General features: G+C 40.6%; 5 protein-coding genes and 3 non-coding genes across 10 annotated transcripts; 4 read left to right on the top strand and 4 right to left on the bottom strand.

Moving 5' to 3' along the window:
- Positions 1-410: 410 nt before the first annotated feature.
- On the bottom strand, positions 411-483 carry trnak-uuu (transfer RNA lysine (anticodon UUU)). The gene has a single exon. It is a non-coding gene; the product is annotated as a tRNA-Lys (tRNA).
- Positions 484-1,545: 1,062 nt separating this feature from the next.
- On the top strand, positions 1,546-1,618 carry trnak-uuu (transfer RNA lysine (anticodon UUU)). Its single transcript has one exon. It is a non-coding gene; the product is annotated as a tRNA-Lys (tRNA).
- Positions 1,619-2,903: 1,285 nt separating this feature from the next.
- trnak-uuu (transfer RNA lysine (anticodon UUU)) lies at positions 2,904-2,976 on the bottom strand. The gene has a single exon. It is a non-coding gene; the product is annotated as a tRNA-Lys (tRNA).
- A 287-nt stretch (positions 2,977-3,263) lies between these two features.
- Positions 3,264-5,071, top strand: gatc (glutamyl-tRNA amidotransferase subunit C). Its single transcript, XM_070904832.1, has 5 exons — positions 3,264-3,588; positions 3,685-3,735; positions 4,192-4,361; positions 4,510-4,613; positions 4,739-5,071. The coding sequence occupies exons 1-5, from the start codon at positions 3,388-3,390 to the stop codon at positions 4,798-4,800; spliced, it is 588 nt and encodes a 195-aa protein (XP_070760933.1). The 5' UTR covers positions 3,264-3,387; the 3' UTR covers positions 4,801-5,071.
- Positions 5,072-5,530: 459 nt separating this feature from the next.
- LOC139283966 (polyubiquitin-like) lies at positions 5,531-6,409 on the top strand. The gene is made up of 2 exons (XM_070904080.1): positions 5,531-5,599; positions 5,691-6,409. Exon 2 carries the CDS (start codon positions 5,703-5,705, stop codon positions 6,168-6,170), a length of 468 nt encoding a protein of 155 aa, XP_070760181.1. The 5' UTR covers positions 5,531-5,599; positions 5,691-5,702; the 3' UTR covers positions 6,171-6,409.
- Positions 6,410-8,275: 1,866 nt separating this feature from the next.
- Positions 8,276-9,214, top strand: LOC139283780 (polyubiquitin-like). The gene is made up of 2 exons (XM_070903818.1): positions 8,276-8,344; positions 8,436-9,214. The coding sequence occupies exon 2, from the start codon at positions 8,448-8,450 to the stop codon at positions 8,913-8,915; it is 468 nt and encodes a 155-aa protein (XP_070759919.1). The 5' UTR covers positions 8,276-8,344; positions 8,436-8,447; the 3' UTR covers positions 8,916-9,214.
- Positions 9,123-11,330, bottom strand: pxmp2 (peroxisomal membrane protein 2). Its single transcript, XM_070903816.1, has 5 exons — positions 11,200-11,330; positions 10,706-10,828; positions 10,434-10,596; positions 9,800-9,919; positions 9,123-9,689 (listed from the first exon to the last, which is right to left on the bottom strand). The coding sequence occupies exons 1-5, from the start codon at positions 11,307-11,309 to the stop codon at positions 9,621-9,623; spliced, it is 585 nt and encodes a 194-aa protein (XP_070759917.1). The 5' UTR covers positions 11,310-11,330; the 3' UTR covers positions 9,123-9,620.
- Positions 11,331-12,726: 1,396 nt separating this feature from the next.
- On the bottom strand, positions 12,727-14,762 carry unga (uracil DNA glycosylase a). Of its 3 annotated transcripts, none has more exons than XM_070904623.1 (7): positions 14,658-14,762; positions 14,124-14,324; positions 13,948-14,043; positions 13,680-13,777; positions 13,485-13,573; positions 13,212-13,390; positions 12,727-13,119 (listed from the first exon to the last, which is right to left on the bottom strand). In XM_070904623.1, exons 1-7 carry the CDS (start codon positions 14,754-14,756, stop codon positions 12,979-12,981), a joined length of 903 nt encoding a protein of 300 aa, XP_070760724.1. In that variant the 5' UTR covers positions 14,757-14,762; the 3' UTR covers positions 12,727-12,978. The 3 variants fall into 3 exon arrangements, with proteins under 3 accessions (XP_070760724.1, XP_070760725.1, XP_070760722.1); XM_070904624.1 differs by having other exon boundaries at positions 14,649-14,756; XM_070904621.1 differs by lacking the exon at positions 14,658-14,762 and having other exon boundaries at positions 14,124-14,426.
- Positions 14,763-15,464: the final 702 nt, after the last annotated feature.

Genomic DNA, 15,464 nt, shown 5'->3' with positions numbered 1-15,464 from the left:
ATCTAGCTAAAATCTAAATTCTATAAGTAACTCAGTAAAATTGGCGCTAAAAAAGGAGCCAAATATTTAGCTAATGGTGATCATATACATTGTACATATACAATGATAGATAACTAATATTAATATAAATAGACAAGAAAGAAAAGACAGACAATACAAAACTCTACAAGTCAGTGAAGAGATGTCCTTTTAAGAAACAGTGTGCTAGCTACTACAGAGTACCACACAAACTTTAAAAAGCAAAGTTTTAAAAAAGGTTTGGGGGTGCTGGGGTCTACCATATATTGTTGTCAAATGGAAAAGCTCCATGCTGAGTTTTGGAGGAGGGCCAAAGTGATGGGCTTTTTGGAGACAGATGGAAATGACAAGACCTCACGGATCCAAGGATGAGGACTCCGAACAAAATCTATCGCCCGAACAGGGACTTGAACCCTGGACCCTCAGATTAAAAGTCTGATGCTCTACCGACTGAGCTATCCGGGCGCTCTGATGCATATTTTGACCGTTATCGGTCATAACATTGATTGTAATGCAATGGTATATGTATGTATATATATATGTATTCCATACTGTACTATAACTAATTCGTACAATAACCTTTTACACGTATTACAAAATTACGCCTGCGCAAACGGCAGCATTCGGCACAAAAAAAACTGTTTCACAAGGCAACCAATGTCTTTCAGAGATGTCATGCGTTTGCTCATGAAATTTACTAGACTATACTAGTACTATATAATGCTATAAAATAACAACTTCAACTAAAATCTAATACTGTTGTCTGCCTGGGACATAAGCGAAGAAGGAAGTATGTGGACGTTAAACCTCTCGCTTCACCTCGTCCTGCCTCCCTTGGGCTAGCTACGGCAAGTCGTTAGGTACAATCTACGCACAAACATAATAACACCTGCTTACGAATGGCATCTCGGCTCAGTGTATAATATAGCAGTATACTATAATAGCTTGTATTACAACGTTTGCTTCCATAAAGTCATATTATTATTATTATTATTATCTATGATCACCAAATATCTAGCTAATGGTTACCAGTGTATCTGTATCTGACAGTGAGGGATTTTATTTATGCTTTATGACCCAATGTTTCACATAACTAATGTACCGCTAGGATTGTTTAAATGCGACTTAAACGTAAAAAGACGTGCGTTTTGTGTCTTATTAATTATAAATCATCGATTATTGATTGTTAAACTATCGGAAAATGCACGAAATTTGCAACCCTAACTAAATTTCTACAGCGGTAGTTTTGTACACATTCACAATAAGCCAATGTTATTATTTTAGGATAATTTTTATCACTTCTTAAGAGATATTTGATTTATTTTCAACACTTGGTAAGAGAGAGACTAACCTTTTGATCCATAGCTGCCTATGCCATACATACTCCGAGCGTCATGTGTTTACCCATTTCAGAATCAATCAACAGAATTAGTAGAAACAGTAACTCTCAATTCAAACAATTTATCAATAGTCCTCTCTTCTTCTTCGTCCTTTGTCTCCTTCCCTTCTTCACTGGAAAGTTCTTGAGCCCGGATAGCTCAGTCGGTAGAGCATCAGACTTTTAATCTGAGGGTCCAGGGTTCAAGTCCCTGTTCGGGCGTACCAGTTTTGTCAAGAGGGATAGCTAGACAGTTACTGGTATTTGTCAGGTAGTAGGCTTGACCAGCAAACGATACCTAGCATATAATAGATACCTGCAAAACACAAATGGGAGAGCAGTAGCAACAGATATAGTAGCAGGAAAATTAACCTTTGAAGTAACATTTTACATTAGACACTCTTCAGTCATTTGTTGTGCTACTGAATAAGTGTTATTTGATTGCCTCACCAAGTGCATCACTGTGACACTGTGCTCATCCACAGCCTGGTAAATATAAGAATACAATGAAAAACAACAAGAAGAAAAATAAGTCACCTGACACAGTGTAACTCATCAGAAAAAGTCTTACCAGAAGGCTGGCAGGAGTTGGGAGGACTGGGGCAGAGCTGGTAGGGATGACTGATGGGCCAGAGGGCATATCTGTATACTCATGCGCTCATCCTCAGTGCCTACATCCTCCAGCTTCTGGTCAGTCTCCTCTGGGTCAGGATGTGCATCCTGCATGGCCATTCCAGTTTAGGTAATCTACACCAACTAGCTCCCTTCAACATCTGCCGGACTATGCTGAGGATGTTTTATGAGTCTGTGGTGGCCAGTGCTATCCTCTATGCTGTTGCATGCTGGGGTAGCAGGCTGAGGGTGGCGGACTCCAACAGACTCAACAAACTGATACGCAAGGCCAGTGACGTTGTTGGGGTGGAGCTAGACTCTCTGACGGTGGTGTCAGAGAGGAGGATGCTTTTCTGATGCTTCACATCTTCTCCATGACATACTGGTCAGACACAAGAGCAGCTTCAGTGGGAGACTCATTCCTCCCAAATGTACAACAGAGCGCCACAGGAAATCATTCCTGCCTGTGGCCATCAAACTGTTCAACTCCTCCCTCTGAGTGTCACTGACACTCAGAAGAAAGAGACTGGAAATCTGGACCTACTTCACCTGTTCATATGCTACCTCATTATTTATTCTTTAAATGTGCCAATGCAATACATATATGTCATACACAACAGTGCAATACACACATATATATATACACATGCATATACATTGTTATTGTATATATTTTTTACTTTTATTTTTCACTTAAATATTGTAAATGTGTATATTTTTTATTTTTTATTTCTTTTCTTATATTTTTGTATATACTTTTATTTCTAAATTTATGCTACTTTCTAATCTTGAATGGGAGCACCGGTACTGTACAATTTGCCCCGGGGATCAATAAAGTATTTCTGTTTCTGATATGTAATAAATGAGGTTTAGCTCGCTGCCGAACAAAAGCAATCGCCCGAACAGGGACTTGAACCCTGGACCCTCAGATTAAAAGTCTGATGCTCTACCGACTGAGCTATCCGGGCGCTCTACTACTGTACCACACGTAATCATCTTTGAAATTCAACAAATACCACTTTCACAAGTCTTTCAGTGTCTTTGAAATGTGTCAATATTGAATATTCAATATTCAAGGTTCAATATTTAATAGGACAACTTTCCTCCACATTTAAGACGTCCTCGCCGTATCTCAACTAAAACGCTGCGTTGTCTGCCTGGGACATAAGCGAAGAAGGAAGTCAGTGGAAGTTAAACCTCTCGCTTCCCCTCGTCCTGCCTCCCCGCGGCTAGCTACGGTAAATCGTTAGCTACATCCATGTGAAGCTAGTTTAGAGCCTACCACTGACCTTTCTGGTGGCTTACACAGGACTAAGAAAATATGTGACACCCTTTTTTTATACAACTCGGGCTTAGCTGACTTGCTAATTGTGCTGAAAATGTCAGTGTTTAGTCTCAGCGTTAAACGCATATGCCGCGGCGTGTCATTGAAAATCCCTCGGCCTTCATTTAGCCTGTCAACAAACGATGGACACTCAGCAACAAACAGTGGGAACTTCCTCAGTAGAAGAAACAGGTGCCTGCAGAGCCACATCACACATGTAACGCGTCTTTTGAGCGCTAAAGCACATAACCCCAAGGTAAACCAAAGGACAATGATTATCAGTCGGTTTGTTCAGTAGCCAATGCAGACCATTGACTTGTCAGTCTTGTTACCTGGGTGTGTCCTCTAATAGGTACCAGAGGTTGCAACATGGGAACCAGTACCAGAGGACCAACTTCCCCCGGTAATATCTTCATGACTGTGTGCATTAAAACACATTACAGTACTTGCATGATGTTTAGTAATGCTTAATGACCTAATGCCTTGAAATTCACGTTAGATTTTAGATATTTAGTTGAAAGCCCTCTGTGAATCAACAGTCAGGTGCCCGTATGTTCACTGAGACATGTGTTGCTTGCTGGAATCATTCCTCCTGTTCATACAGGCCATTACAGGATTCTCATCCTAACGGGGGACAAAATCCACAGTCCTTGTTACGTATAAAAAAATCACACAATTACGTCAACAAAACAAAATATTACAGAACAGCAGAGATTACCAAAGGTCAAAACATGATGTGGCATGAGTCATGAATCAGTGTTTGGTGATGAGAAGTTAATAATGCTTGTTACAACTTTATATAATGGATTCTTAGTGTGTCACACATGCTTTTCTAAGCCACACTCCATTGATTTCACAGCGTGCCCAAATCCCTGCTGACCTGGTGGACAAACTAGAGCGACTTGCCTTGGTTGACTTCCGCACCAAACAGGGAGTGGCCTGTTTGGAGAAAGCCGTACGATTCGCAGATCAGCTTCACGTTGTTGACACGTCGGGGGTTGAACCGATGGATTCAGTTCTGGAAGACAGGTGCGGTTCAGACAGTCGCTGCATGTGGGCCTTTTCATCGCAGTCACGACCAAATAGCATGACACATGAGCAACGACTGTAGCTGAATTTTAAACTCCTGAGAAGCCTATTGTATGAATGTGGTTATGTGTTATCCATGCACATTCAGGGCATTAAACCTCAGGGACGATGCAGCGATGGAAGGAGACTGTGCTGAAGAACTGCTTCAGCTCTCCAAAAACACAGTGGAAGAATACTTTGTGGCTCCACCAGGTTAGAAAAAAATCTGATTACATTCATTTTTAAACATTAGTGTTGCTGTTATGATTGGCTGTGCATTATTGAGATGATAAGTAAATACAGAGGATCCTTAACTAACATGTGTTTTCTTACAACAGGAAACATTCCTCTACCAAAGAGGGAGGAGAGGGCTGCCATGCTGAAACACTCAGAGTTCTGATGTTTAGGACTTCATCCTTGATCATTATTACTTATTTTTCATTTGGGAAGTTGTTGTCTGAAAAACTTGCTCGTCATGCATTTACTTTTTCTTTCCTTTTTTTTCAAGTTTCATTTGACAGCTGTAGTCAAACGTCATTTTAGTTTCAGTATAATTTTATTAAAATTGTGAGTGAGCAGTGTGTTGACAACCTGTGTTATGATGACATTCAGTGCAATGGCTGTACATTGTTTTCATTCATGATTTACATTCTTCATGTCTCCTGTTTTCATTCTAGTGTTGTTTAACTTTAATTAAAAAACAAACAAACTAATACTTAATCTGTCATCTCTCTTTCTGTTTTGTTTCCATAGAAAAAGTCTAAGTGGCTAAAAATACACTGTGACGTGTTTGTCAGTCACATTTCATCTGATGACATGATTAACTCTTTCATTGTTAGAACTAGATTGTCCTAATGTAATCTAACATCAGGATTTACAATCATGCCATCTAAAAGTCCCCTGTTAATCTTCAATTTCCTGTAATTCATTCATACTAACAGCTGATTCTCCACTGCCCCACCTGTAAGGAGAAACTTTATTATTAGGTGGTAAATTCATAAACATGCCTTGGGCCAGTAATGATCACAACATTACAACCAGCCATAATAGCGGAGTCATACATCAGGAGAACAGAAACCGAAAGTTATGAAGGCAGGACGGAAAACGAATGTTGAGCTGAGGCAGCTGCATATAAACCGAGCGGAGCAGCTGAGCAGCATCACTTGTTTTCCGGAGCACTTTTCTAACGCGATCTCAAGGTAGGAAGCTCTCTTTGTTAACCACTGTAGTGAAACACACTGTGGTGCTTCTTCTATTCTAGACGTATTTAACTGTTGAATGATCTTTCAGGCCTCGTTCATCATGGATATAATCATCATTATGCTGGATGGGACGTCTCACAGCCTGAGGGTGAGCCCGCAGGACACAGTGGGCTCTCTGAAAACACTCGTTCATCAGCAGCTAGGAGTTCCCCCTCAGAGGCAGAGGCTGGTGTTTGACAACGGCCAGAGGACACAGCTCAGCGACGACTCGCGGACCGTCAGCCACTACTGCCTGCAGCCTGGTTCCCGGGTGTCTCTGCTGGTGACCCAGCCGGAGACCATCCAGGTGTTCCTCAGAAACGAAAAGGGGCAGATGAGCACCTATGACATCAAACCCGACGAGACTGTGAGCGACTTCAAGCGCAAGGTCCAGTGCAGAGAGGGGGTCCAGGCGAGCCAGCTGAGACTGATTCACCAAAGCAAAGAGATGAGGGAGGGTAAACTTTCTGACTACAGCGTCAAAGCGCTGAGCACCATCGACATGATGCTCCGCCTGAGAGGAGGCTGAGGACACTTGTGCTTTGTTTATCTGAAAGTTAATAATGGAGTATTTCTTATTTAGTTATGTTTCCATTTTGAAAAATCAATGCATTCCTTGGAATTCTGGCACGTCTTATGTTATATACATATACCTTGTTTTGACTAAATATGTCATTTTGTTTTGAGAATACAAATATTTAATAACCTACACACAACCCAATGTTTTGGTGATTTTTATTTTGTTAACTGGGAACTGTTGAATAAAAAAAATAAGCCCAAAATTTGAATGTGTAGGTGTCTTCATGTTTCCTGTACTCTTTCATCAGCTCAGGGTGGATCTCACAACCACAACAAGTAACCAAAATACTCACGTAAGCGTTGCAGATTTAAATCTGACATTATTCCAATAGGCTATTTAAAATATATAATTTGAGGTTTACTATTAAATTTTACAAGATTTTAGAAGTGCTCTGTAAACTATAACCTACATGTATTATGTTTGTTTGTAAAGTATATAAAGCTGAAGATTAGCTGTACAATTACATATCCTGCCATGACTCCAATGGGTTTAGGATACAAAACGAGGTCAATTCAGATTTTTGGAATGAAACGCAGTTTAATCACTAATTTTCATTGAGATTTGTTTTACCTTTAAAACTGAAATGGAATCTTTTAGCCCAACTAAATCTAAATGCTCAGTAAACGTTGAAGTTCAGTGGACCCTCGTTAAGGCAACAATACACTAACTTCAGATCTGGTTTTGAGGGATAATGTAAACTCATTTTGACTTTTCTTGGGTCATGTTGCAATGCACAGTGGTTGGCCCACAGAATGGTACTGTGTTTACAGTGTAATGTTTAATGAAACCAATGAATAATTACGCTATTAGATATGATTGTTTTGTTAATTTGTTATTTTACAATTACTGTATTATTATTTCATTTAAGTGGCAATAGACAACTTTTCCCTCATCGCGTTTCCAAGTGGTATTGTTGTTGGTGCCGCTGGCGCAAAGACAACGGGATCGCTTCCTGTATTCCTCAGAGCCAAGCAGCCACCAACAACACAGGACACACTGCATTTGTTTCCACATTTCTGTGAAGAAACGATCACCACCACTTTGGAAATGAGAGATAAGAAAGAAGCATGTTCACTGAAGAGATGAAGTGAAATTGTCATCATTTTATATTGAGTATTGCTTCGCACAAACAAGTAACTACCACTAGCAGCCTGGCTACTGTCCAAAGCAAGACACAACCATAAGAAGAAACCTTGACACCCTGATATCAGTGCTGTGATAAAGGCTGAGTAAAACACCTGAACTGAATGTCGGCTTGTAACCCTCTCAAGTCCCAGAGCTCTCTCCATCGAGTGAATGCCCGTCTGAGGTTCACCCCTCTTTAACCTCGGTTTTATCTCTCTCCCTCTTCGCCTTCTTTGCCTCCTCCATCAAAAGGGCTCTTTTTCTTGGATGTATGAAGATAAGTGCTGTCCTCTTCCTGTTTTGGTTGACGCACTTCCTTTGTGCCATAAATCAAGCTTTCATGTTCCCAGGGGATCGTACCCGGTGGCAGGCTTACAGGCAACCTGTCTAAATGAAGATGGTGTCATTATTCTATAGCCATTACATTGTACAATCTATTTACTTCAAGTTAAAGCAAAATAAAACAAACTTGTCCATTGCCACTTTAAATTCAGATCACTTTTACTCATCTTTGTCACTATTATTTATTTACTAGGCCTACTATTTGCCTATTATTCTGATTGCTCTTATTCGTATGATATTTGTCAGTCAAAGACGTATGGTGTCATGTGTATTTTAAGGTATGAGCTATAAACATTAGCAATCAAGGCATTATAACTTATGACCCCAATGGCACCCTGCGCAAACGTTGCCAGAACGTTCCGCGAACCTACGGTAGAACCTTCCTGAATAACGTTAGTGAACGTTACGTAACCCTCCAGGTAAGTTCCCTGCACCTGATGGTAAATTCATAAACATGCCTTGGGCCAGTGTTAGTAATGATCACAACATTACAACCAGCCATAACAGCGGAGTCATACATCAGGAGAACAGAAACCGAAAGTTATGAAGGCAGGACGGAAAACGAATGTTGAGCTGAGGCAGCTGCATATAAACCGAGCGGAGCAGCTGAGCAGCATCACTTGTTTTCCGGAGCACTTTTCTAACGCGATCTCAAGGTAGGAAGCTCTCTTTGTTAACCACTGTAGTGAAACACACTGTGGTGCTTCTTCTGTTCTAGACGTATTTAACTGTTGAATGATCTTTCAGGCCTCGTTCATCATGGATATAATCATCATTATGCTGGATGGGACGTCTCACAGCCTGAGGGTGAGCCCGCAGGACACAGTGGGCTCTCTGAAAACACTCGTTCATCAGCAGCTAGGAGTTCCCCCTCAGAGGCAGAGGCTGGTGTTTGACAACGGCCAGAGGACACAGCTCAGCGACGACTCGCGGACCGTCAGCCACTACTGCCTGCAGCCTGGTTCCCGGGTGTCTCTGCTGGTGACCCAGCCGGAGACCATCCAGGTGTTCCTCAGAAACGAAAAGGGGCAGATGAGCACCTATGACATCAAACCCGACGAGACTGTGAGCGACTTCAAGCGCAAGGTCCAGTGCAGAGAGGGGGTCCAGGCGAGCCAGCTGAGGCTGATTCACCAAAGCAAAGAGATGAGGGAGGGTAAACTTTCTGACTACAGCGTCAAAGCGCTGAGCACCATCGACATGATGCTCCGCCTGAGAGGAGGCTGAGGACACTTGTGCTTTGTTTATCTGAAAGTTAATAATGGAGTATTTCTTATTTAGTTATGTTTCCATTTTGAAAAATCAATGCATTCCTCAGTGTGTAATTCTGGCACGTCTTATGTTATATACATATACCTTGTTTTGACTAAATATGTCATTTTGTTTTGAGAATACAGATATTTAATAACCTACACACAACCCAATGTCATAATTTGATTTTTATTTTGTTAACTGGGAACTGTAAAAAAAAAAAAAAAAAAAAAAGTCCCCACTGTGAGTTTGCATTTGTCGTCACATTTCCTGTACTATTTCGTCAGCTCAGGGTGAACTGTTGGTTACCCTGTACAGACCACAACCAGCACAAGCAACCAAAAAGACACACGTAAGCGTTGCAGATTTAAATTTGACATTCCAATATTTAAAAGTCAAATCGTATAATTTGAGGTTTACTATCCCATCTTACAAGATTTTGGTTGTGCACTGTAGAAAATACATTTATTATGTTCATTCATTACAAACACAAAATATCACAGCATCATGTTATAATGGCTTCATTGTACAGGTGTGTTAGGAGTTCATCAGAAGCGCTACTGCAGGTGAGAATTATTGTCCAGATCAGGAGCAGCTATACAGCAGTAGTACAGTAAACAGCCACATGTTAAAGTCACTGTGAAGAATAAGTTTTCCTCTGTGAGTAAATCAAGGGGAGCTTCACTTCCTCACAGATGCAAGGTAGGCGTACCAAAACAAGGCGATCATGTTGGCAAACAGCACTCGGAACTGAGAGTGAAAAAAAAACAGAGACAGGAACACATATAGGGGAAAAACATTAGTGGTGTCGGTATGTGACTCATCATTTTTCAATGACAGGATGCAGGCGAAACACATACCTGAACAGGCACAAAGTTGATATTTATGAACTGGAAGGGAGTCCAAACTTTCCAATTCATCTTTAAAGCAGTCCAGTAACTTGCTCTCATCTTCTTCTCAAAGTCACCCCACCCTTTAGCCTGAAAATAGATTGAAATGACTATATATTATATTATACACTATTATACACTCCATTTGTACATTTAGTTTGTAATTTGGCACTTCATCCTTCTTGTCTGTATAAAAAAAACTTTATAACATGACTTTAAAACATTTAACACATAAAGACAATGGACTAAATACTGTGGTAAATATCCAGGTTGAAACATTGCATGAGTGGCAGTAAATCAGATTTAAAGGGGCAGTCAGCCAATTTTACACATCAAGAACTAGTCATAGGGAGTAATGCTAAGCCTGTAAAATGCAAACCTGTGTTAGAAGCTGGGAGCATGGAGTTTGAATGACATTTTAATGAAAGAAGTTGTATTATTGGAAGTGTAGGACATTTTGTTTAGCTTCACCCTACTATGGGCTAAAATTCAGGATACCTTGGCCTCTGCTGCAGAAAGTTTGACCGTTTCTCTTATGAGTCCCCCAACTTTATGCCAGATGATAATGAGATGATAAGGAGGGAGAGTTTCTGAGATGACCCACCTCCAGGATGTTCATAACAAAGTAGAAAAGGAGCAGAAAGCCGGGGGCAAAAAAAAGCCGATCCAGTAGCAGACGTTTGACTATACAGTACGGGTCAGTGCTGGGCATCCACACTTCCATCAGCTGGTAAAAGTAATGGCTCACTGGTCCAGTAATAAACAACCTGACACAGGCAACAAAGCATAATATAACTACAAACAAAACATTAAAAACACATGATGTAAGAATGAAAAGCATGTCAACCCTCAGTTTTATACACTCTATGGTCTCACCCATAAATGGCATAGCGTGTAGCTCCAGCAGCATCAAGCTCATTGACCGGGGCTCCATTTTTAGCCTTTTTTCTTGCCTCCACAGTCTGAGACAGAAGATTTCCTAAAGCTGAGAGGATGCCGCTGAAAATATCAAGCACACAAACACAACTCTATCAACATGCAACAGGTACATTCATAATAAGGTACTCTGATAAAAATCAATCAGTGTCATGAACTTGTTAGGGGAGGTTTTCCTGGCAGATGCTGATTGGCTAGTGCTGACATAGAAGGGCAGTCTGTGGTCAGTGCAAACAAAGGGGTCTAAAATGAAGTCAACACTCAAGAACTGTTAACAAATGCAAACAGTAACTTAACAAACGTAACTGAAATGGTTTGGTATTTAGTAAATGAGAACTTCTTATTTTTGACTGTTAAACTGAAACACGACATAAAACAAGATCCAGGCTGCAGAACTTCAACAAAACAGTCAGTGACTAACCAAAGCTACTGACCTCGTCACAGATTTAGTAAGGATGGGGTATTTCTTCAGAAGAACCAGATACTGCTGCAGTAAACGGAAATGAATGGACGCATCCCGGACTGGCAGGCTCTCCACAGGCATTGTCAATTGTTTAACTGTACACACATTACCAACAGCGAGCTGTCAGGGGCGAAGTTGAAAAGGAACTCCGCCGGAGTCTTCCTGTCGACGTCATTGCGTCACTGGCGGAGCCACGCCTTGACGTCGACGTCAAAAACAGCCAAGAAAGATTTTAATTTTTTAATTGAGCATTTATCAATTTTACGGCAGTATAAAGTGCTTACATGTAACAGCACTAAAAGGAAAACTAATAATAATGGAGGTGATACAATGCGCGAGGCTGAACATACACACCGCTTATTTTTAAACATTATTACCCTTTTATTATTATTACTCATTAACAAGACGATTAAAGTAACAAGATAAAGAAATGTCCTTTTAGCAGTTCAAATTGTACAATAGCCCAAAATACTGTTGGGTAACAGTGACAGCTGCTAAACAACAAGCTATAAAAGCTTGTTTTAATCTGCTTGAGAGGGCTATCAACCTGTACAACATGCTGTATTTCATTTGTACTGTACCTTGCACAACATGTTCTGTAATATGTGACTGTGTCTACTTGTTTTAAGGAGGTCCAGTGACTTCTGTGGGACCAGACACATAGAATATGTCTGACTATTTCACTATGTGTCATAGCTTATTCACTGCCACCCATCCATACAGCCAAGCTGATTCATAGTATTCAGCATTAATTGGCGACTGGATACTATTTGAGTCAGTAGTAGTAGGGAAATGATATCAAACTGTAAAAAGTCATTCAAATTAATTGAATCAAAAGCTGGAATGGTGTTGTTTAATTAAAAGAGAGACACATTTGGTCCTTCCTCCATTTGCTCTCGCAGCTCCTGTTATATATATCAACATGACTTTATAAGGTGATTAAGTGTGTTGTGTTTACTGCCTGGTTTTTGCTGACCCCAAGTGGCCAAAGAATACATTCTTGCAGGTTTTAAAATCTGTTGAGTCTACTAACTTTTCGTATACTTTAAGGTATTAGCAGTATGAATATTGACTGACAGATACATATATATTCTTAATCTTGGTTTCCTTTATTCCTTTCTAAATACTTTCCACCAAATACCATTCAAAATACAACTAAATTAAAGGCTGATTATTAGCAATACGGTCATCCAAAACTGTTGGTAGACTGCAGTCTTTTATTTCATTGATTAAACACCTCAATCATAATACAGCGACAGGTTCCAAATTGATAATCTCATTTGAAGTTCAGGGGCCGTCCTCAAGATGTTTCCTCCATCAAAGATCCAAGAAACAAATCTTCAAAGCTCATTTTCTGTCCTGGCTCCAAAGGAAGTGAGCATATTTTAGATTAGACTGGACTTATAGAGATATTAATATATCCAACACCCATTTTTGGAACCACTTTAATAGAACCAATATTTCTATAAAAAAGTAAAAAAGAAAAACAAAACACAAACATATTTACAATGTTGAAACTGACGAGTACAGATGATACAAATATTCATCTCAACAGTTTGAGAAAAAGGCTTTCATGAAAATTCAGTGTATAGCAATGAAACATAACAGTGTAAACTGCCAACATGAACTCTTTCATAAAGAAATCTCTGCACATACTATTGCTAAAACAGGAAACTGAGAAAGCTTATGGGTGGGTTTTGGTCTGTAGTTAACCAAGATACATGTTAGAAAAGGTGACAAGCCCAACAACTTAAAGTGCCTTCCAGTTTATGGAAGACTTTCCAGATTTCTTTAGCAACTCGTTGGCCTTTGAGAAATGCCTGCAGCCAAAAAATCCTCGATGAGCAGACAAGGGAGAAGGATGCACAGCCTGCAGGACGTGGTGGCGTTTCTACAAACCCAGAGCACATGAACTTAGATGCATGAATGTGATAAAAAGCTTTGCTTTAAAGTGCGTGTATTACAATAACAGTGTGGACCCACCCTGTCAATAGCGGCTCCTTTCTTCTGAGCATATGATCCCCACAGCATGAAGACGAGACTTTCCTGGTTGCTGCTGAGCCACTGCACCACAGCATCAGTGAAGATCTCCCAGCCTTTGTCTTTGTGGGAGTTGGCCTGGTGCGCTCGGACGGTCAACACAGCGTTGAGCAACAACACACCTGGTGAGCAAGGTCACAGACAGAGAAGCCAATACGTCTGTTAATGACCAAGAGCTCTCTTGCTGTGTGCAAACATAAAATAAAATAAAAAGACCTTGTTTGGCCCATCCAGTCAGATCACCGTGTCCAGGGCGCTGAAACCCTTCGATGTCTGAAACCAGCTCTTTGTACATGTTCTCCAAACTGGAAATGAAAAGGGTGTGACAAATATATCACTGTCTGATTAAAACTAAGTAGTTCACAGGCCAAGAGTTTAAAAAGTAGTGAAAGACACTGAGAAGGTTTTAACCTGGGTGGAGGAGGCACTGGTCTTTTGACACTAAAGCACAATCCATGGGCTTGGTTAGGACCATGATATGGATCCTGACCAAGAATCACCACTTTGACCTGGAATTAGAGACAGGTCTTGAAGTAAAGCACTTTGCAACCTCTATTTTGAATAGTTCAATAGTTATACATAAATAAAATGATCTTGCTTCCTTATATCACGGGTCTCATAAGACCCAAACCGACAGCTGATCACAGGTCAGGGAGAGTGTCAGTGCAGTTAAACTTACATCTTGGATGTCACACATCTGTGTCCAGGTGAAGACATGCTCAGCAGGTGGGTACACAGTGTGGCGTTTCCTCTCATCAGAGACAAAATTCATCAACTGTGGCAAACATATGAAGTTATTTAAACAGTTCAAAACAACAGAGACACCACGTGCAGTGTGTTGACTTGTCCTCTCACTTGTTTAAAATAGGGTTTTCCAAACTCAGCCGACAGTCCGCTTCTCCAGCTTTCTCCAAACCCTGGAGGTGTTTGAGCGGAAGCGAGTTTCTCGAGCGCTGCTCTCTTGTTGCGGGCGATCCTGTCCAGCTGCTCCGGGGACAGAGGAGCGGGAGGAGGGCTGGACGGCTCAGGCTTCACCGCCGAGGACTTCGGCTTCTTCTGCACGATTTTAGTGTATTGAGCAAAATACAGAGCAGGTGAGAAGCGTGCAGCTGGAGGTGAAACTAGCTTTAGAAACCACCGAGAGGGCAGTACAAACATGCTTGTGCTATGGTGGCTGTCAGCACCACTTTGAACAACAATCAAGAACACATGGGTGCTCGTGAACGCAGCTTGGATTACGCTGAACGTGTCGCGGGAAACGACAGATCCCTCACTGTTTGAAATACTCCAGCAAGTACACTGTTTAAATATCATTAACTTTATGTTTTAACGTTACAATGTAGATATGCGGCTAACGTTAGCGGACAAACTGATGTAGACGCGACTCACCGGATCTTTAGCATCCTCCTCGGCTTCATTTAAATCCTTAGAAGTTCTCTTTTTCGAGACAGATGTAAAAAATGAGTTAATAGTTTTCTGTCCAATCATTTTCTTGAAAAACACCTTGGCGGTAAGCTGCCGAAAACTAATTAACTGCACTTATTAGCTAATGTGGGAGCAAAAGAGCGACGGGCTCCTCGGAAAAACCTGAACTCCCTCACTGGGATCAAAGCAATTCGCGCCAAAACAGTGACGAAAGCAGACTTATGATAATGAGCTGAGCGCTGTTCAAGACAAACTGCTGCTAGATGTTTTCTACAGTTTGTGGTAGGTAAAGTACCGAGCACTCACCTGAAAGAAATATCCGTTTTATGTTACTGTTTTTCATAATTATGTGACATTTTATTGTTTTAAAGATGTTTGCTGTTGTTTACACTGTTTTGTAGAGCTAAAATACATCGGTCGATTAATCCAGTTGTCAATTTAATAATCCATAAATCATTTGAGTCATTTTCCTTCAAATTGTTTGGTTCAGTGTTCTTAAATGTGAAGATTTGCTGCTTTTCGGTGTCTTATATAATAGTAAATGGTATATCTGTTTCTAATGACACCTTGGGCTCAGGGAAATTGTGATGGGCATTTTCACTGTTTCACTGTTCAGTTGCTGCAACAGTTTATAGACAAACTGTCGAGAAACTAGTTAACAGATTAATTGATATTGGAAATAATTGTTAGTTGCAGCCCTGCCTTTTATTGAAAGGTCCTGAATTCAACAAATATAACAGATTTCAACTCTAAAAGATAAAATATTGGAGA

This window comes from Enoplosus armatus, chromosome 4 (assembly GCF_043641665.1).
Source record: "Enoplosus armatus isolate fEnoArm2 chromosome 4, fEnoArm2.hap1, whole genome shotgun sequence".
NCBI classification, from domain to species: domain Eukaryota; kingdom Metazoa; phylum Chordata; class Actinopteri; order Centrarchiformes; family Enoplosidae; genus Enoplosus; species Enoplosus armatus.
Note: the sequence above shows the minus strand (reverse complement) of the source record. Positions and strands in the feature narration are given on the sequence as shown.